The sequence below is a fragment of the Varroa destructor genome, unplaced genomic scaffold, assembly GCF_002443255.2.
Source record: "Varroa destructor unplaced genomic scaffold, Vdes_3.0 BEIS01000003.1, whole genome shotgun sequence".
NCBI classification, from domain to species: domain Eukaryota; kingdom Metazoa; phylum Arthropoda; class Arachnida; order Mesostigmata; family Varroidae; genus Varroa; species Varroa destructor.
Genome location: NW_019211456.1, coordinates 46215370 through 46237927, shown reverse-complemented (window position 1 = coordinate 46237927; position 22558 = coordinate 46215370). Strand labels below are relative to the sequence as shown.

Sequence of the window (22558 nt, the reverse complement as noted above, 5' to 3'; positions counted from 1 at the left end):
AGCAATGACTACCCTGTGGAGTTTTGAGGAAACTTTTGAACAGTACACTATGTAACAGGCGAGTCACAAACCGCAAAAGCGAACCAGTGTATAAGAATGCACCACGTCTAACGCTTGTCCAACGACCCAACAACTTAACCCATTAAAGAATCTTTTTCCCGAGGAGATTACGATCATTATCTATCGCCACACGAATGCAAACAATAATAGCACAATTTTCACCGAATGTAAACTTCGAAATATTTATTTAGATATGACGATCCGCTAGATCCACAAAGAGTGCTTTTATATTATATTGGTTGGAGGAAAGTACTATATTTATTAAATGGTTTAAAGCAACTACTGCCGTTCTGATTTTGGCTTGCGTGGCCCGTGCTAAAGAGATCTACGAACGATACGCTACCCGTTTTAGTCGATGTTGTTTCCTTCATTTAAAGGTCTTTTTTTTGTGGACGCTCCTCTAGTGACCCCCTCCCCCACCCTTAAGCCCAGCCTAAGGCTTCAAGCAAAAGCAATTCACCCAACCCCTACCCTTAAGCCCAACCTGAAGCCTCAAGCAAAGGCTTGTCATAAAACTCTTTTTTTAAATACATGCGTCAGACCTATCATATGTTCCGTATTGGACTGCTTGTCCTCTTATTTCGGCGGAGTTCGCAAAACAGAATTGTCTAGCTATTTGAGATTAGAAATGCTCGCGGACAGTTTGTAGCTAGTTATTATGTTTACCATTTTGGAGCTCAGAAAATTTAGCCAACATCTTACAGCAGTGTTATTTAATGCGTAAACCTATTACCATTCCTATTGATGTACCCTATTAGATATAAATACCAAAAAAAGGATAGATTTTTGAGGCGAAAGGTGATAAGGAAAATGCAAAACAGCAATCTATGGTCGACGCCAATGTTTCGCACACTATTTTCCAGTTCTGCGTGAAGAATCTAGATTTGTCGCTGTCCTAGCATTTCTCCCTCAAGAGCTCTCGTGTGAAGTCGTCGAATAATATCGAAAATAGTTCGCCATTCAAACATTTCGTACGCACCATCTATTTGGAATGAGCACGATAGTTATGGTTGCCTCTTAGACATATACCAACACTGGCGCACGACTACATAGAATCATATACATTTGGGAGGTGGTATTAGGGTGTTTCTGCTAAAGATGTGTTGTATAAATGAAATTCCTTTTTTTTTTTCTTGCAATGTCCCGCTACTTGAACGTATGTGGAACGATGGTTGTCTGACTGCTCAAACTCTTACAGGCCATTTTGTATCTATACATTACATCTGAAAAAAGAAGGCATAAATCTATTTTAATACATCTATGATGAGATCGTTAGGTTTACTATGCGGAGACGATTTTGACAATATCTCTAGTTAACATGGATCGCATTAAAAACAATTGTTTCTTTTATCTTCGCATAGAGCAATATGAATTTGTCACTTTCAACAAACGTTCTTCGATGTCCTTTTTCATGTAAGTACCTCGTACCTACACGAGTGCGTCCATATAAAGGCCTAGTTAATAAAGGGAAAATAGCTTTGTATTTCGTAGACAGTGAGAAAATTTATTAATGTTTCTAGAATCACACATTTCGTCATGCTCTTGCGTGTGTTTACTGTGTTTGTTATCTTTTGGCGCTGTCTATGTCCTCACTTTGTTCAGAAGGGCCGGGCAAGGCGCTACCATTCCATTTGAGATCCCGCCGTACGTTTATTGCATTGGCAAGTTGGCCGCAAATGCTCGATAGTTCACTTTAATTTCTCAGGATCGTATCGTCAGTGAGCCTCGGTGGTGGGAAGCGTATAGGCGTCTTATTAAAATCGATGTCGATCATGTCTAGTGAATTGTGAAAAGGACTGAGGTAGACTTTATGTGCTAGATTACTGCACAATAAACCCTCTAACGCTAACAAATTACACCATCTTCGTTTTCGTAGTTATGATCATTATTATAATTTTCTAAATTGCTTCGTCACACCATGTTTTTTTTTCTTTCTCTCGCTTCTGCCGTACGTTCTAGTCAACAACAACCATATATAAACCTCATTAATGTACAGATGCTCGTCAACGTTCTTCGTCAATTGTATGAACGAGGCATTATCAGTAATCATAGTTTCTAGACACCATCGCTAAGCACGTGTATATATATATATATATATATATATATATATATATATATAGTAATGGAATAGTTTCGATTTTTTCGTGGGGCATGGCCATTTTCGAGCTGTGCCCGGTTCCAATTGCTGCGATTTCTGTTCGAAAACAGACTCTGAACGAACTAATAACACGCTGTTCCGTCGCGTTTGAGTCTTCCGTCTATATAATTGTTCATTTCGACCCTCAATCACCTACACATGGCTATATATTCTCATTTCGCACACATGCACGTTCATTCCATTTCCCATTCCCTATGTTCGCGCAAACATAATAGAGGTATCGTTCTATATTTCTCTGCTACACCCTGGTGGCGGCTGCAAACGCGAGGCTTTTTCCACTTGTGGGTTATTCGATTTGGACAATGTTTTGTATGAAGGTTTATTGCGGACAACGCAGGATGCGCGAAGTTTTCAAGAGCGTATACGCCGTCATCGGCGTCGCTGTTTCGTATTCATGCATCGACATAAATGCTTCATAGTATTGCCTCCTACCCGGGTTTTTTTTTCTGTAAAAGTCATTTTTGCCTAGGACCTCATCAGCTGCTTACCTACCGTTAGTTGTCCACGTTTTCTGTTTTCGTAGTCACATTGAGTTGTTTGCCTTTAAGCTGCAGTAGCTACGTACGCTCAAATAGGTTCGTTATTCTGTATAATAATGTGGCTGTTATTATGAGTATTTGTCTGTCATTGAGTAACGACCGCTAACTAATGAGAACGGTCTGTTAGGGGATTCTATTGTCAATATATATATATATATATATCATAGTTGGCTAGTAAAATAACTATAAGGCTGCTATGTAAGAACTGGTGAATGCTAGCCTTAATGTAGGTGAATATGTATAAGGTCTTCAAGGCAAAATACAAAAGATATCAATAAGTAAGCGACGACTTTCTTTAATCCACTTCGTGGCTAGGTTTTTTTTCAAAGCCATCAAATTATTTCCTCCCCACATGGCCTGCCAACAATAGCTTCGTCAGTTGTCAAGTGATAAGGACCCAGTTTGGCCAACTAATCAGACGGCGAACAAAAACGTCGTAGTGACTAAAGTCAATTTCGATCATTGGTATTAATTGTTCGCTGATAATTATTTGAGTGGTGTATTGGAATATTAAAATGGACCCCACCAATTTGCAGCCTCGTGTCTATCGGAATTCTTGCAAAACCGTTAAGCTTCTTAATAACTCGTGTTACTTCGTTACTCGTCCTTCGTTGCCACCATATTTTGTCCTTCGCCAAAAGATATCATTGATTTGTCTACTATCCTGTAATCCTTACCAATGGCTTACGTTTCCCCCTCACATCCCCCAGGTCTCACGTTCTTAGTCCGCTTGATACAGCGTTTTGTGATGTTGAAATCATGACAGCTCGGCGCTTGAGCTGCTTGGCCGTTATGTTCCGTCTTGTTTACCTGCCAAAATAGGCGTGTCATCATGTTTCATATTTAAGCTCACACATTTCTTGCCTGCCACTTTCAGGAAGCACGTTGAATCTCTCAAATATGCAGTGTAGTCTGAATATGATGATTCCAAAAAAACTGACGTCCATCAATCTGTTGTTTATATGTGTATATTTGTTGAATGATGATGGTTATTTGTAAATGACAACAATGTAACAGTTGTTATTATTGAAATAATGATAATTATGGCGTTGGTTACAGTATCGGCAATGATTCGTAGAGCAAAACGATCGTACCGTCGTCCTCATTAATTGCTACATTTTAACTAGTTTTATACTTCTGCTATTCATCATTTTGTCCTTCGCTGCTTGATAATGGGTTGTTTTCGCCTCTCATCAGGCCAAGATCTCCAGACACATATAAGTGCTGCGGGGGGCATGGTTATGCATACTATATTGCAAATACAATTATAAACCGTGGATTCGCGAAAAGACACGGCTCATTGAGACAACTACCAACAGGAATATCCAGCTAGATCTATGTAAAAATATGAAGAGTAATGATAATGATTATTTTTCTCATTGGTTGGAAATCCCATTTCGCGTTTCGATATCTCGCCATTAATTTCTTATTATTATTATTATTATTCCCGTAAAATGCACGTCGATACATTTCGCTGTTTTTCCATTATTTTTTCGGTTAATTTTATCGGTGATAGAACATCCGTTTTTGCTGCGACGGACAACAAAAGAAAAAACGTCGGAATAATGTAATTATCTGGTTCCGTCTACTCGCAACTTGCCAGTTTACCAGTATTAACATTATCGTTAAACTAACAAAGCCACTCTCGTTTCCCCTTGTCCCATAGAAATATGTAGGTAAAATATGATCTAGAATAAATTTCTAAGACTTAACATATACTACAAGAAATATCGTAGCTATACTCTACGTATATACGAGCCCCTAACAAGTCAGTTGTTTGTTCAATGCACATATAGTCTCTGTTTTATTGGGCGTTTCGCTTGCTGCTTTATGGAAAGCAGTGGATAAACGTTCCGCACACCGTGCATGCTTGTAGAACTTGTATTTGTTTTGGCATCGCTGACTTTTTCCGCATGTTCGTTGTCCACACGGGGGTGCTTTCGTCTTGGGGCGGTATGATTTTATTTGCGTAAGTGGGTGGGTGTGTGTGTGTGCGCGCCATTTTCTTCTACTTCACATACATATCTTCTACGGAACGTTCTTTCTCTGAAGGAACACTGATCGATGGGTAGCCTCGGTTCGAAGTCAACTGACTTTATCTGATCCGAACAGACAATGGATTCTAACAATGGACAATGGCAGCTATAGTAATCAGTTAGGCATTTAGCTTTAAATGCAGCTTTTATGTCCAGTAGTGTTCGAAGTCAAAAAGCAATATGGAACGTTGACATATATGTACGTGCAAACATCGTGAAGCAGCGTATTCGACGCGAGTGGCGTCCGAAAAATGAATACACCCATCTTTTCAATCGGTTGTGTCCTTTTTGCTCCTGACAGCTTTCAACTTGGCGCCAGCCACAGCTGCTGTAGCAGCAATTCCGAGCGGAAACTTTAACTCGAAAAGTGATCAGCTCCGACAAGTTTTGCTCCTTTCCGCTAGGCGAACGAGCAAGATTCTCGAGTGACGCCAAGGTCCGAGAGATAACACTTTGCACGTTACGCCCATTGCTAAAAGTCGAGGTGTCTCGCCTTGCTATGACACACCGCCGCGATCATCCGCACTTGTCAGCCTGGGGGCGTACAAGCGGTGCTTGTCAAAGCCTCAGCCACCGATCTATTGAGTATTCTAACGAAGCAAGCCACCTGGAATATACGGCAGATCCATGAAACATATAAATAGAAGTGGTGAACGGAAATTAAATAGTCTGATTAAGTTGAACTAGTACGATCGATAATAGACACGGTAGCATAAGGTTTATAAGACGGCATAATATCATAAGGCAGAGATTTCTGTAACGTATTTTCCGTTAAAGAGACTAAGGTAAAAATAATTGCTTGATTAAATAAAGGGACAGTAAGTTATCTTTTCCAAAGTATGAACATTTTTGACAAATCCTCCTCACCTCTTTTTCTCCTGTTCGGTTTCGGCTAAAAATAGCAGATTTTTTGTGAGAGCAGACCCAGGGGCAATAGCCTCGAAAACATTTCGCTTGCCCATGGCTGAAGAGCTTTGTACACGATAACCGTGAAGCAAATATACGCCTAAAATCCAACGGGCAAAGAATAAAATTCAATACGAGCATGGGCTTGCATACCTGGCGCAATACTGGCCTATTATTGCATGGGCCCTTCGACTTGAACTTGAAAGTTAATACTGTTAGTGCAACAGTCTATTCACTCGAATCATATGTGAAATATATTTGCGCCTTTACATTCATCTGGGTAACACTTACTAATCACCAAAATAGACCGTATTGTAAAACTTATCCTAGATAAAATATCTGCACTTTATGAGCGACTACTACACCGAAACGTGACTGCAATATCCAGCAATGTAGAGGTAGTCTTAGATAATCAGTCCATTAAATAATCTGCGTTCAAGTGAATAAAAACACACATCGATATGGAGTAAAACGTTAATTACCTAAAGCCCTGAGGTCATTTCTATCTTCATAGATGTACAGCGAGGCGTCTTTGAGTACAAGATAGTAGCTCCTCCAGGCTCCAGCCCTGTCGGAATATTTACACAAAAACCCCTGGCAATCTATCTGTGTCATTGTATTTACTGGTCGTTGAAGGTTCTCCCTCACTTCTTCCAGATACCGCTCTTGATGCTGTAACACGTCGTGGCAATTAGAACAGGCAGCTAGAAATTCTCCTTCTCCAATAAATAATTTTACAGTTTGTTCTACGGATATACAGTAAGTTCAATTTTGTATGCCAGTAAAGTATTGCGGATCGTGGAACGTTATCAAGTATAAATACGCAATAAAATCATTCATTGGCTGCAATAGGTAAATTAAGACATAACAAGGCGAAATACATTCGAGTAACAACCTACCGTTAGCGAGGGGCTGGCCATTTTTTTGAAGGCCATTATCCACTTCGTGGCGCTGTCCTCGTCATCCGCCGCAAAGTAGGTACCACCTCCGACAGATGCTGCGCCATTTTTCTTGGAGTTATTGCCACCGCTTGCACTGCAGGTAAAGGTGACCTTAAAGGCATGCTCTGCGCCTGGCTCGATAACACGCTCTACCCGAAGGTTATCTGTCATCAGGGCGCCCAATGGATCGCTTTCCCCATGCGCCATGAACCAGCACAGTTGGCCGCTCTTCTTGAGAACGAACCATCGCCTACACCAACGACGACTTGAGCTGGTCGATGAGAGCCGCTGAAGGAAGCCCTGAAGACCATAGATTTCAATTAAATTGTCGGAGACAACCTATGTAAAAGGCCATTCAGCAGCAGCTCGAGACTGATTAGTTTAGCGATAATCAAACGTGCATGTGCCCTAATCTATCACGATATATCTTTCTCTTTACAGACTCTTTACGATCTACCGATTATGGAACTATATGAGTTTTTTTGTGTAAATAGATGAAAGGCATTTTTAACTTGCCTGCATCTCTGGTTCAGGTACGTCGACTTTAGGCGCAAGAATGTGGCACGTACGAGCCAATTCAAGCTTAAGCGTCTCCGCACAGGCGTGGGCTACACGGACCACTTCGGTGTGAGAGGCGTCCATCACCTGCAATTACGAGATCGCTGACATATTCGTATTATACGGAGCAATCCTATAGCACATAACACGTCTCACATACGTTATTCTCTATGTATGTATACGCAGCAGTTGTCGGGAAACGGGGCTCTCTCACCCAACTTTGTTGCAGTCTTTATGTGCTACCTCTGCTACTGAACCTCAAGTTAGATGGATTATAAAGCAATACTTCGGAACATTTGATCCCTGTGCATCAACTCGTAAACCGATCCACTTGGTGTAGACTGCGCATGAAGTCGATCCGTCTTTTTTTTTTTACCTTGACTCCGTTAATTGATACGACAATATCTCCAACTTCGAGTCCACAGCTTTCCGCGGGCGTGCCCTTCTCGATGGCCGACACAACGACAGGTCGCGAGCCGTGGATGCGAAATCCAAATTCACCATTTTGACGCTCGATCTTTACAGTTTTCGTTGGCTCTGTTCGCGCAAAAAAAAAAAGCCAGGTGAAACACGGTCCACGCCGTTAGTGCAACAAAATAAACAAAAATAACTCTGCACAGATCAATTAGTGCTGCAAACAGAATGAACGAATCTCTTATTGAACCCGTATTGAAGACTTCCTTTTGGACGTCTACAATGAATCTGAATCCTAGCTAAAGACCGGTAATTTTTTCTCGCTTTTCCTCGCATTTCGTCCCCTTGCCAAAGCGGTACCTACCCGTAAAGGGTTCAATTGTGTTCAAACAAATATCGGCGTCCATAAGATCAACAAATTTCGAAGTATCAGTATTCCAATCAACTATCTTATGCCTGTTTGAAATGATCAATCGGTGGTTTTATGTGTTAGTCAGCTAGATCAGGATAAGTAGGTGTTATTATATTTTAGTCTAATTAGTGACTGCTTACAGTATTAATATTAGGACAGTGCTGGCAGTGATGATATATTGATTGGCTGTTACTTGACGTAAGTCTCTGTCCGACGTATCGCAACGATACGCAAACAAAATGAGCGTATTCTGGGAGCTATTTGCAGACGATCGAAGCATCTAACAAAATTTAGTGTTGTTATACCTAAAGATCGTTGCGTAACTCGCTTGTACATCTCGAGGCTAGCCTTTCGATGAATCATTCGATGCGTGATCGTAGTGTATTGTTTCTGGAAAGCCCGTTCTGACTCGGTTGAGTCGCATCGACTAACGCTTGTCTTGATGATTAAGCTTTCATCTTTTTCTGCAAACGAAGGCCAGAAAATGATTATGTGGTAAGCGAATCATATCCAAGTGGTAAAAAAGCACGGCCTTTCTACAGAATCAGCTGACACGAGGTATGGATGTGTTGTAGGAGATTAATCCAGCTGACAAAGAAGCCAGGCGGAAGGCCATTCATTAACTTCGTAACTAGGCACAGCACAAATTTAGGCTTGTATAGAATTGTTCTGCAGTGGGAACAACCCAGCCAGCCAGCCAGCCAACTTGTATAGACCGAAGGTCAAGTTTCTGGGTTAACGCAAACGTTCTGTTACCTTTTAAAATGCACGCTCTATTGCCACAGTGGGTTTCCCACATCGAATGGTAAAAGCTGGCTCATCGCTCAAGGTACCCGAAGGACCTATAGCGCGGCTCTAGTATTTGACTGCCAACACTGGGCGCGAAAGTCCTTTATAGTACTTTTCTAAGAAAACCTGAAATAATGCTGCTGTTTCTTCTGTTGCCATCAACGAAGACGATTATAATAACGCCTTAAATGACTTAGCCACTGTATTTACTAAGTTGTCTTAACGAACAGGTATAAAAACATCGACCCCAAAACCTTTCTTCCTCCCTCCCACATATAACTGTGGGCTATACGCGCAGTCAATAGAAGATTTCTTCCTATTTCGTTCGAGCCGCGACGGGCAACTTCTACATTACAGAGATATTTTTAGACTTATATATAGCGTTGCTGCGTCTGGATTCAAAATCTGGATAGCTCTCTATTTAATGGATGTATGTTTTAGATGGAAGATGTAACAGCGCTATTAGCGCAGGCTTTAAGGAAAGAACGAAGTTCTTCGTAAGTGGTTTATACTTCGATTGTGTCCAGCCTGGATCATAACAACGGCGAGACAAGCCGTTCCGACGCAGGCATAATATAGGGAATCGGTTTTGAGCAAAAGACACGCTACCGACTAAACGAACTAAAACACGCTCGGATGTATTGGAGTTTTGTAAGTTGGCTGACTTCAAGAAAAAACGGAAACTTCGCGCACACGGATAACTGAAAAAACATCCGGCTTCTTAGCTACTGCTTACAATAAGACTAGGATTAATGCCGATCATCGAACGACCAATTTTGGTTTTCCAAGAGCGAGCTGAGTTGAGCGACAACAACTCAGTCATCGTATTGGTTCAGGGATTGGCTTGAAATGAAATTAACTCAGAGATAAATCAACAAGATGGGTGAAGAAGTGAGGTCACAAACATTTGTATGAATATAGAAAATTTTGCAAAAATTTAGATTTAAATTGATAAGGCAGATAGTCGTAATAATCTTCTATTTATATAATTAGCACTCTAACAAAATTGTCCAAAACAACATCTAAAAATGATGTCATTATAAGACGTTCCAACTGTTCAGAACCTCACTTCCTAAGAGCGTTTGGAAGTTCACCACAACGTACCGCAACAATCATTCGTCAGCGCAAAGATAATCCGGGCCTCGAAAGGTACTGGAAGCGAAAAGAAAGGGATATCGGTAATACAACAGATAAAACCCACAATTTCACGCATGATCTCTAACCGGTAGTACCAAAGGCTAAAGAAGGTTCGGCGTGACAGCAATGACCGAAATGCGAATATGCAACTCATCTGAAAAGTCTGCCCGCAATCATCGAACGTAAGTTGTATTTGCAAGTTTAATAAAGGTCCGCTGACATAATTAGTCTTAGGTTGTCTTTCTTAATATGCGCTTCTTATAGGTAGCAAAATAACTGGTTTGGTACAAGAATAGGCTAAAAAAAACCGAAACAAACCGTCTGTCAATGACAAATGTTTCTTTGCAGGACTTCGATGGTCTATCTCTCAGTAGGGTAGCTCCCCTCATATTCTGTAGACTATCGGGAAGCGGGACTCTATATATATTGCTTATATATAAAGTTTCTTATCATTCTTACGTCGGAAAGTGAGCAAAAACTTTCCTATGATTCTCCGGATTAGAAACTACTGGAGTCATCGAGCCCTTTAATTGTCTCTGAGGTTCCGGACGGTCTCACGATTTTATCCTACAGCGATATTCTAGAGAGTAGCTTCAATATATACAATCAGCATATTTGCAGAAATCTAGGGAGAAATAATCCTTAAAACTAAAAGATATACTGTCTGCAGGAAATGTCGCAGCCTATCGTTCCTATTAACCATTTTATATAGAGTAATCTGCTCGCACGCAATCTGTGACGCAAATGATCAGGTATAGAATTAAACTATATATATATATATAGTTTAGCGAACAGATCTTCTATAAGCGTTATGTAGATGTTCTACGTTTATTACGGTTAGCCCATACAATACCTGTGTCGGCCCAAAAGCGACTGCAAACAACTGGCATAGCCGTTACGAGTCACAAGAAATAACCAATGTTGAAGATGAATTCTATGAGCATCAGAACTTCAACCTTCTAATCGTTAACAATAAACGTTACGGTTCGCCTATTTCAGTGCTTTTTTGAGATAAAACATGAGTCGTTAATCTCCGTAGGCTTATTTCGAAAATAAAACCTTCGACATCTGAGGTAGCTTTTAACTGCCGAGACTCTCTGCCGAGAAGAGTCGAAACCTGTCAGGCAGGCTCCGTAAAAATAGCCTAGCTACCAACCAGCAGACCGAGCGCACTGTCTGGCAGATTTTTATTTTGGATTCTTTTTTCAAGACTTTCTTTTTCCTTTTTTTGAGTCGCCAAAATCCCAGGTTTGACGAACATTAATTTCACTTTCATTACTTCCATAGTTTAATCTATACGCTCGAGCAAATAGCGTTTAAACAATTGATGCGTTACAAGGAAGGGCCCGTGCAGGAGTACAATAGACATCGTTAACAGCAAAAGATAAAAGAATATCAAAAAAAAAAAAAAAAAACGCGAGACGCATGTTACCATATGTCTCTTAGCATATGGAAGCATGCACATGTATATGGAAAACGCCGGCAAACAGCAGCAATGATCGAAGGCAATACTGTGCCGTCAATCTATTTTGACGGTTTGCCTCGAGTAGAATTTACGTATCTATGGTGGAGTTATAAAAGATGTCTGTAGGAAGAATCGGTAAGATTTAAATCGAGATCTGATCAGTGGAAGTTTGAGATAGGTACTCGTAATTTTATTGGTTTAATACCTTCGGTGTTATTATTTTTGGCGTTATTATTGTTGGATTTCCACGCCAACATTTCGTCCTCTTTCGAAATATAGATCCATCTCGAAGAGATGAACGAATCTGAGTGTATACCGCAATCCTCATTGTCCTCGCGGCGCTGCGATGAAGTGACGATGCACTGGTTTAGCGTGGTTACGCTGCTCTCTGTTATGCTCCCACGAGAATGAGTCCTATCGACAGACATGAAAATATGTAATCAATTTTTCAGTAAGCGCACCGTTACTCTGAAAATATAGTTTAAGAAATTTCAACAATACTTGGCACATATTGATTGGTACATCCTCAAGCTAGTTTTACGCATGCCATGATAAACAGTGTCATATAGCCTGCATCTGAAAAATATGTAAAATCTATCGCCTAGGTGTAACGTCTACTGCCTTCCCGTTGTTACTAAGACAGCTTTTTTACTTGATCAGATTCTACACGGTGAATAAATGCAGAAATCGAAGTAATAGGTTAATTAAGATTAGTCAGCACGCAATATGGAGAGCCTCGAAAATTTACCGTAAAAGAAGGTCTAGTGCGTAAACCGAAGAAATAAATGCTCGAGAACATTGTTTGTTAAGGCCCTACCATCAAAATCGGCACTCTTCGTTCCAACCCAGTTGCAAGTATTAGGTATATAAAAACCGAACTCGGTTCGTCTACGTTAGCACTAGGGAACGTGAAAGCGATGGCCTGGATGTGCGCGGACGTTAATTTCCTGAAGACGAGTCTCCCGCTAAACAATGACACACACAAGCCTCTCATATGCAACAGTGTGTACTTCTATACTGCGCTAATCGTATCGAAAAAGGTAAATGGATAAAAAAAGGCAAACAAGATCGTTGCTGTTCTTTGCCGTCTCTCTCCACTCGAATTTTGCTCGTACCCATGCGTTCCCCTTTTTCCTTCCCGTTACCTCCGGCGTGCGCGTGCGAGGCGTGAGTGCCCGTCCTTAGAAAACGATTGGCGAACTCCGTAAGGAAGGAGTGTTCGCGGTGTTAGTGCTGGGTGCTGAACATTCGTGCTGTTATTCCCTAACCGCCTAATTAATGTGACACGCCACTGTGCTTGCTGAAGGAGGGTTGCGGGTGCATCGGAGATCTGGCGGATAGCGCTACAGTAGCAGTAGTGTTACGTATGAAAATGTACACAGGGGTACACAACGATGCCGGTAGTGGTACCGCTGAGCGGGCACCCTAGGGCGGAGTTGGCACATGAGAATGAGTAGCTGCCGGGTGAGAGGCTGACATCGCTGTGGGCTCATCGGGATGAAAAAGCAGCAGGGGAGAATTCTGCTCGTCCCTCAAACGCCTTCTTTAAAGAATAACGCCTGTGTACTACTGCCGAGGGTATCTTTTTGTTGTCTCCCTCAGTGTTAAGATGAGAGGCTGGTTACGCATTAAACGTTAGCGTTAGATGCGACTCGCTTGAGACTGAGCATGTCTACACGCGAGTCAATATATCTTCCTCCCCGTCGAAGCACGGTGTTTGCTGGCGTTACATGTCGTAAACAGCTTTACTTGCATGCTGCAATGGCATCGAGAGGTCCGATAAATGCGTTAAGGTTACATTAGATGGGCAGTAAGCTGGAAGATACATTGTCGGATAGGAAGATGGGACAGTGCTTTTATGTCATAAAAACATGGCTGACGATGTTTATGACGTACGAGTATATCGTAGAAGAAGTGGACAGAACGAAAGTTAAGCGTAACTTCATCATTCTTTTCTTATTACACCCGAACGGCCTTATCCTATAGGGTCGATGACACGACGACCTGTGGTGTGGAAATAAGAGTCGTACCATGTACTGACAGCGAACCTGTTTGCGGCATCATCAGCTAATGGGCGTGCACGTACACGTTCAATAGCCAGCTAAACACAACAATACTCTGTGCCCATATTGACCAAAATGGCAAAATAGGCAGACGTAAAGGCAATGGTTTACGTTATACCAGAAAGTAACGAGTTGCATGCAAACGATAGGGAATATTTAGGTATATTAATGTTACAATACTAAATTCTCGAACCCTCAATCGTAGCAGGACATAATTTGATTATTTAGAAGCTCGTACAGTTTACAGCACAAGGTACAAATTAATAATCCCTTTCAACCCTCGCCACTTGGCCTATATTACTGTAATAAATAATATATATTATATATTTGAGACATTGCAGTATACAGCTGACAACTGGACCACGGCTACTAGGTTTCTACTTGTTTCCTTTCAGCGAGCGAGAATCGCGCTAGGAGGCAATGCGGTAGCAATTCAGTATGGAATTATTATTATGAATGTTATCCGATCGACTTGCAAAACGGCACGTCCCGACATCTTCTATACGATGATCATAGTCACTTTTTGTCAGTCACTGCCAAAAGATAGCAGGCGGCAGCTTGATCCGATCGGAAGCGAAACTGTAAACAGGGCTTTAAGTCAACTTTCATCGACTGGACGATTTTACCTTAGCTACTATGGTTTCCCTCGGCTTTCACCAAGTCTATTATGAACGATCTCAACACGTCGAAAATAATGGCCTATTGTACCTGTTTCCCCTTGCCAAGGAAATGAAAAAAGCGTATTCCGCTGGCTTTCTCGCACCTTCAGCCTCCGGAGCAGTATAACAAGTTTCCTAACTGAATTCATGCATGCATGCTGTCCGCGTAAACTTCTTTTTTTTTCCGTAATTTTCCGTGTTATGGTTACGTCTCTGAAAGGCGCCTTTCATTTAGGTTAATATATGCGGGTTTAAGCGTGTTACGCATGCCCGTCGGTCGCAAAAGACCAGGTCTGGTGGCAGCACAACGAGCGAGCGCGTACGAAAACGCGACATGTTTCCGCGAAGCTACGCGTTAACTAGTTTCTGTAACTAGCTAAAAGCCTGGCGTTTAGTATGAGGAACGTCAATATAAGGCATTAGACGTATTTCCTTTTGACCTCGTAAAAAAGGCGAAAAATTCGAGCTCGGAGGAAAGACTACACATAACGAGAGAACACACCTCAGCCTGCGTAAGTTTATAGCTGCTTGTTACCTGAAGCAGGTTTTTCTCTCAAAATGATATAAAAACGTGAATCGGTCGTTAGGAGGCAACCGCTGTACTATGAATTCGGGCTAAGTTCGAAAGAAGTCGAAACAGAACCCTTATTAAAGGGCTAGCCTAGACAGCAGTCATTACAGATAAATTAGTTGCCTATAAAGATGGCAAGGAATCTTAGTTGTTGGACTCGCTTTATCCAGTAAGCGATGTAATAAGATGAGTAAACAAGAATAATACTAAGTAATTAGTATTTGCCCTCCGCTGTTAACCTAGGAAATGCCTTCCTAAAATGCAGAAAATATTAGCTTGAGAAAGAAAACTGGTCGGCGTGTCGTTATCGTACATCGTTCCTATCCTATTTGTGCATATTACCGCATATTTAGAGCATTCCTGCATGTGTAAGCTTGCACGCGTCTGTATAGGCAGCACATATTAACGATCCTATTATCAATGGCAGAACCAATACATTGATGATCAGAGCCCTATATAGTCTAATGGTAACAAACGACTATAAGTGAATACATTATGATTCTAATAGCTACTCATATTGTGAGCTGGATTTATCTATTAGAATGTCTGAAAAATGATCTAGAAACTTACCTTATCTGTATCTATAGAGCTCTGTGTATTTTACATTGACTTGAAAGGTGGTCGCGTGAGCTACTAAAATCTATCTACTGTTAAAAATTACGCTTACTAGCTAAGATTGTTATTGAAAAGACACTTTCGAATTAACCTAACCTGTGCAAAACCTGCATATCTTGTATTTGCGTTATATTGACGATGGCGCGGCTAGAAACGAGCTAGGTAATTGCTACTTCACTGGGACGTATCGACGTACGTTATCGATTAAAAAACATAATATCTACGAACGATCCAGTAAATGATAAACTCATTGTGCACTTTTAATGTGTGAGACGGTCAGGTTAGCCGAAAGTGCGTTCGCGGTTAGAAGATGCCTCAGGGCTACGTATTTACTACTGTATAGAGCCTTTTGAAACTTCAGAGACGAGTTTTCGATTCGCAGCCACTTGTTTTATAGTGGCTTTTTAAGCTATGAAGTCACCTATTTTCGATAACACAGCCATCGATTCTTCTATGCAGATTGTACTATAGTCGCTGTTATTGTTCACTGACTACGCTAAACCCTCTACTATGTTTCGAGTTCCTTCACACGGCTAGCCCCCACCACCACCACAAAGGAAAAGCTGTCTATGGCAGAATTTGAACCCAAACCACAACGTATCCCTAAGATTACTAGGCAAACACGTTACCCACTAAGCTATCACTCGGGACATACATCGTCGAAAGAAGCAACCGTTAAATCGTTCGCTAGTAAGTGACTTTTTCCTTTTCTGTACCTACCACCCATTCAGCTTGTGCAGAAATGCCGATAGCGGTCTAACAGTCAGGTAGTGGGCCCAGCAGAAGTGACGATGTAAACCATCGGAGCTGATTACTGGACAAGCTGTTTCGACTAGCAAACTTTTACTAAAGAGTTGTTCGATCCTTGTCATTCAGCAATATGGCTATTATTTTTGTTTGAAATTATAATTAGACGTTGAATACGCTCACTTTCTGGTTTTCAATTAAAATGATTTGAACCAAAGTGAACCCGTGTCCAAAATCTATGTTCGACAAGGGCGATATCACAAGTTAATTAAAGTTGTAAAGGCGAAATTGGCAATTACACTTTGCACCCCAACGACGCCACTGTCACTTTATCTTGCTCATGAATCATCTACGGATTATAGACAATATACACTTAGATATCGATAAAAAGCCCATTAACTCTACTCTGCTTGTGCGTAAAAATCAATCACACACACAGTCGTTCCTTAGGATTTAAGCTAGGGATCTCGACCAGACATTAAATCGCCTGAAAAATATGTCACGAATAAAAATTTCGACTTGGCTGGGCGGCATCTCGTCGTCCACTAGAAGAGAGCAACTTACTCTTGTAGTACACACGGAGGAAGATACAATATAATATAGCGCTACGCCGTTGGTTACCCTTCATAATGGTATTTTCATATTTGGAAATGTGTTTGTGAGTGTACATATACGATCGGCTGTTTGGCCTGTTTACCGTTATCAATGTCTGAATGTGAAAATTCGCTTTGATTACTACTCGAGCTAAGCGTATGCTGTACGATCCTTCGGGAAGACCCGATAAATAAACTCCAGACAGGCTTGAGCCAGGACGTTGTTATGTTTGTCTGTTTCTCGAAAGCTTCCTATTTTCCAGATATAGTCGTCGCCGTCAGAAGTGTTGCGTCGCAAATACCAAGAAGTAATCTAAGATAAGGCCGCCGATGCTTAAAAAGTTAAGTAAACATTGCTTCATAACGAAAACCTAAACATTCGTGATTAAGCTAAGAAAAAAAAACAACGAACAGGTATGTTCGCGTTGCGTGTAACAAAAACATTAAACACTATGCTATGTATAGTGCAGGCACTAATATGAAGAATATATAAATCAAAATACAGTGCCTTTTAATCGAGTGATTTGCTTCGTGGTAATCGTTTATTTCGTGCAAAGATTATATTATTATTATTATTATCTGTTGTTGAAATCTCGTCAAATTTTAAACCAATACTTGACAAGATCCTAATGCTAAACAGTTACTTTTAGCTGGAAAAAAACTGATGATAATTCATCGGAAGCGGCCACTGAACACCGACCAGTTGAGCACTGTCGATTAAGCAACGGGTGGTAACTCAGTTTAAAGCGGTTTTTTTCATGCCAATAGTTGGCCTTTACATCGCTCTGCGGCCATCAAAAATAGGCACAAGTCGTTGGCAACGCTAAATGTCGTAGAGATATGGCCATCGAAAGAGGACGTCGACGGTGGTTTAACAATATCTCTGAGAAGCCATCTGAACTCTATGCAGATAGCGTAATTAGTGAAAGTCAGCCGTCTAGTGCAATACCCTACGACGATTTCGGATTTGAAGCAATTTATTTCTCAGTACATAGCCGAAATCGCCAATAAGGTACATATTTATTACTATCAAATCTATAAGCCAATACTCAGGTCAAACATACGTTTATGTCCTAGCACTAGACCTTAACGTTTCCGATGCAATGCCAATAAAGTTGGTAAAATATTACAGGGAGTTAAAGTAACTATTTGTCTCTCAAGAAGTTAGTAGCCCTGAACAGGCATGGTAACAAGGTTTAAAAGAAAAGCACTCGCTCACACGTAGTCAGACTAATAATATCCGTCGAAGTTAAACAGGGAAGCGCACTGTCGCTTCATCTCTTAATACCGCAGAAAGCATCCAATAGCGGCAGGCACTTTAGTTTTTCCTTGTGCCTAGCCTCACCTCGTGATGGTTGAATCATCACGGGATGACCAATCGGCAGCCCGGCAGTCCAAGAAACCCAATTCCCTCCAGTGAAAATGCGCGATGGGCCAGAGCACATATAAGAAAGGTTTGATGTGCAAAGTATAATGCATAATGAGAAAATAAATTAGCTGTACATAATGAACATATACGTGAATGCGTTAAATTCTGATATAGAATGTTCATTACATGTGAAGCGATTGACCGGTTAAAAAATGGGGTACTAATGAACTGGCTTTGTGGTCGTAGAGCGGATATAAGGAAACGTTACAGTCCATCTATATGTATCTAATTAGAATTAAGAAAGCCTTAATTTGCTATGTTATTATGTGTGGTTATTAAACTCAAACGAAGTAAGCTATGGTTCATCAGTGCATACTACATACCTGTTCCTCTTCGTATTTGGCGGCGGGTCGCCATTGGCGTTCTGGCGTTCCTTTCGATCGCTGCTACTGGAGTTGCTGGTCGGCGTTGATGATGGAGTTCCGGATTCGGTACTACTGCCTTCCTTAGGGCCGGACTCAGTTGGCCTCCCCGGCGCTGATCGGTTTGTAGGTACCACAGCTGCTGAAACTGCTACAGTGGGATACTGGTGATCTTTATTTGTCGACATGACAACACCGTCGCTACGTGGCGACCCCCCGTTACGGCATGATGATCCAGCTGGCGACGCCTTTGAATTGATATCATGAGCTGATCCGCGTTGGTGAATCTCGGCCGAGACCGTAGTCACCCGGGCCGATGCTGAGTTATCACCGCATGTTGTTAATTAAAGGATACCAACTGAGCTATTTTATATAAAACTTGTATGTGGTTTTTCTGACCTCTTTTGCCTAGTAAGTCTAGTAAGCTGTATAATCTGATATGCCTTGCTCCATGCTTTTACATTAAAAGTGAGACAGGATTTCCAATGTCCATTTGCTTCTCATACTGAGGAACTTCGATTCTCGGCGCTGTTGTATAGTGACTTAGCCAGCCTATGCATTATAAGATTGCTAAAATAAAAATGTCTGGAGGCAAATGCGCAGCCTAAACGACTGAACAATCAAAGGAAGGAAGCTGTTTCTCCCAACACCCCCAAGTAATAAATCTTTATATCCATCATATCTCCCATTCATACATCAGAGAAGCCTGTATTATCGAACTATTATAGTAAAGACTTCTTTAGATCTATGCTTAACAGTACGTAAGGCAATAAAGCCATTGAATCACAGAAATATTTAGGGTTGGGCTAAAATAAATATTAATGTTTTCATAGATGAAATCGCAATTCCGCTAATTATGAGATAGGCTCAAACAAATTTAATTCCTTCACGTAGAAAAAACGAAATAAAAAATTGCACTATTGTACATTTTATATTCTATTGGGAATCTGCTTTGGGTCTTGATACACGTCCTAGAATGTGGCTGCACGAAGCTACATATCCTTGCAGGCCTAAGCAATAGATTAAACTAGTAAATTTATTTGTAATAAACTTGAACGATATGTTTAACGCTTCATTTTTTTTTTGTTTTTTTTTTTTATATAATTAATAATATTAATGATTTTCCCTTAACTATAGCTAGTAAAAAGTCTGATTTCTTTGAAGCTCTGCCCGTATACAACATGTATTATATCGCCAGTGGAAATCTCACCGATTTGCGAATAATTCCTCACGCTTTCTACGTACATTAAAAGTAATTCTACAACCATCACAAGCATTATTTCTAACTTTCTTTTTATATTACTCGTAACTTTTGTACCATTTTCTAGAGAATGAACCCATGCTCGCTCTTCACATCACGGCTTTCTATACAATGGCGTCTTATTCAGCGGTCAAAACTCATTCTGTTCTACTACTTGAAAAAGTATAACTTTTACGTATTATGAATGTACGTATCAGACACTTAGTGATAAAATTTATCGATCGGAGTTTGTTTAGTTTCTGCACCTAGGTATCTCAATATATTGCTATAAATAGCCTGATTTAGTAGGTTGGTTTTCGGCCTAGTTCTCTTATTAATTTGTTGAGTGTTCAATGTTTGCTATCTTATATGGATACGCAAGAGAGCAGGAATTAGGTGCATCTTGATGGAAGTCCATTTAAGCTTAACAGCTATTTTAGCGGATAAGGTTTTTCCTTAGTAATATCTAGCCAAAACGTCGAATCGACCCCACCCAACCCAATCCATTATGTTGTTCCCGTGGGCTAAATGACAATATTCCCCTTTCTGATTTTCAAGTAAAGACCCGCCGGTGTACGATGAATTTAGTTTATCTTAAGCAAAACTCACCACACGGAGGTGCTGGCATACGGGTTTCATTACTCGTCAAAGGTATCGCAGGCTGATCGACTTTTGTGGGTCTTTCGACAGTCTCATCCGAAGTTTTCGCTTCACACCCAGCGGCACTACCACCTTGCGACGTCGCTGTCGTTGCCGAACTTGCTTCTTTTTTTGGTTGGGGACGTTCTGTTGTTGGGGCCGCTGTCGTCTGTGGGCCAACTGTTGCTGTTTTGCCGCCAACGGGGCCGTACATGATAGCGGGTATTTCCTCCGGCCTGAACGTCATCGAAAGAGAATCTGCACTGTCGTTTGGCGTTACTTCGATACAGGCTCCGCCGCTATCGTTTGATGCGTTTAGCTCGGATGACGTATCTATTGAAGATCAAGAGCAGGAGAAGGGTAAACAAAGCAAATGAAACAAAGGCAAGCTAGCAACGTTCACACTAAATATCGTGTTATGCATACATACAGCGACCAAGACGTTAGTGCCAAAAACGTGCCGAATTTAACCCTGTTCCACTAAGGAGTTTTTTGCTCTACTAATGATAAACTGACATTCTGTCATTGTCAGAACGAATGGCTTATGCAATGAAGGATGTTCATAGATACACCCTAAAGTAAGAAAAAAGGGCATTTCAAAAAGGTCTACTACTTAGCGTTGCCCACCAGAAATAAGTAAGTTGCGACTTGATCTTTATTGCTCAATGAATTTCCCGTAGAAAAACATCGTTTATTTAAGTAAGAATCCGTGTATAGGATGCCACATTCGACTGTCCTGCTAAAGTCAAGTATCTATTGTGACAGCTTTGCTTGCTTAAAAAGGACGACCAAAGTATCCGACCGTTTACAGAACACACATAACCACCTATATGTTATTTTTTTTTGGCGACTACCAGCGCCCGTGCCTCTGCTAAACTCTCTGCGTCGTAGGAGCGAAAAATTGTTATACCATCTCAAGCGGGGAAGGACTAACGGATCGTTTGCGTTTTCAAATGATCTCAATACTTACCACACTAAACTGCCGAAGCCATTTCATTAGCGCGGTCTCAGCGGCCGTATAGGATGCATGTCTTAATCAGCTCTCCGAGAGGTATGTCACCGATACACTTGCCCTCTTGAACCTTCTCTCCCGCTACAGCAATACCTCATTATTATAAATTGGTCTCAACGTACCTTTTAGGTTCGTGGAATCCTGGTCGAGGACGCTAGCTTCGTTATGAACTTCCTGGAAGTATTTCCTTTGGGGAGAGTCGGCCCGCCGGTAGATTCGCTTAATTGTACCGGTAGACCCACACGAACTCGTTGGCGTATAGCGTTCTGTCACTTGATGTTCTGATGTTGAATTCTCTTCAGAAACTTCAGATACCGTCGATAGCTCGTCGTACTGACGGAGCTCGGCTCGTCCTAACGATATCAATATTAATCAAACACATAAAAATATGAAACAAAACATATTGAAACTTCATTCGCTGTACGAATATATAACATACAAATAATATAGGCTACATTAGTGTTTTTATAGAATGCTAAGCTAGTCCTAATTGCACAAAAGATTTGATTCCAATATACCAATACACCCTCTTCCTTGAACACTTTACCTAGGGCATTCTGAACGTCCCGAAAGGTCATTAATGGTAGAATTAGCGCTTTTCCGTGGATCTCATCTTCAAAAACTTCGCAAATATGAGTCGGTTGTTGTTGTTGCTGGGTCTCGTTGTTTGAAAACCCCTTATGGCTCGTCTTGGGCGACGAAGTCTCAATAGGAGATGGGAGCATCGTCAACGATGTGGGGACCATACACTCCATAGGCTCCTCGTCGCGCCGTCCCAGTGTTTCATCTTCTTCAGCATCATCGTCCGATTTATCCGTCTCTCCTGCAATGCCGATATGCCACACAGTGAGTGCATGTGCCATAAAACTATTTGATAGAGTACATTTCATAAATGTCGACTCCATTGGCAATGCATATTCAAAGGCATTTTTGGAAAAAAACTTCGAAACGCTCAGGTGGTCCGACCTATATTTTAGCTTTGTTGCTTTGCCTTCGTTTAATTTGTAAACCGACGCATTCTGAGAACACTCAACTTTGCCTAGACAAATTTGCTTCTTAAGCGATCTACTACTAAGAAAAGATATTTAAGAAAATACTAAAATCCAATTAAGTTATCTGCATCAACTAGTACACCCTTTAATTCTTTAGAGTTTATAATATATATTTATAAACATTTACAAATAATGTATAATATTATTCTAGGCACTATCTA

The 22558-nt window shown here is 41.0% G+C and overlaps 1 protein-coding gene across 10 annotated transcripts in view; it reads right to left on the bottom strand.

Moving 5' to 3' along the window:
• Positions 1 to 1537: 1537 nt before the first annotated feature.
• Positions 1538 to 22558, bottom strand: part of LOC111246250 (uncharacterized) — a 155429-nt gene continuing 134408 nt past the window's right edge. For all 10 annotated transcript variants that reach the window (XM_086985609.1, XM_086985610.1, XM_086985611.1 and 7 more), the window contains 12 exons: positions 21893 to 22168; positions 21468 to 21698; positions 20304 to 20666; positions 18416 to 18773; positions 11621 to 11829; positions 8330 to 8488; positions 7575 to 7735; positions 7157 to 7285; positions 6599 to 6940; positions 6182 to 6371; positions 5661 to 5799; positions 1538 to 5400 (listed from right to left, as the gene is read on the bottom strand). In XM_086985609.1, the coding sequence (XP_086841735.1) occupies positions 5352 to 5400; positions 5661 to 5799; positions 6182 to 6371; positions 6599 to 6940; positions 7157 to 7285; positions 7575 to 7735; positions 8330 to 8488; positions 11621 to 11829; positions 18416 to 18773; positions 20304 to 20666; positions 21468 to 21698; positions 21893 to 22168 (2606 nt within the window). In that variant the 3' untranslated portion in view covers positions 1538 to 5351. The remainder of the gene's footprint in view (positions 5401 to 5660; positions 5800 to 6181; positions 6372 to 6598; positions 6941 to 7156; positions 7286 to 7574; positions 7736 to 8329; positions 8489 to 11620; positions 11830 to 18415; positions 18774 to 20303; positions 20667 to 21467; positions 21699 to 21892; positions 22169 to 22558) is intronic.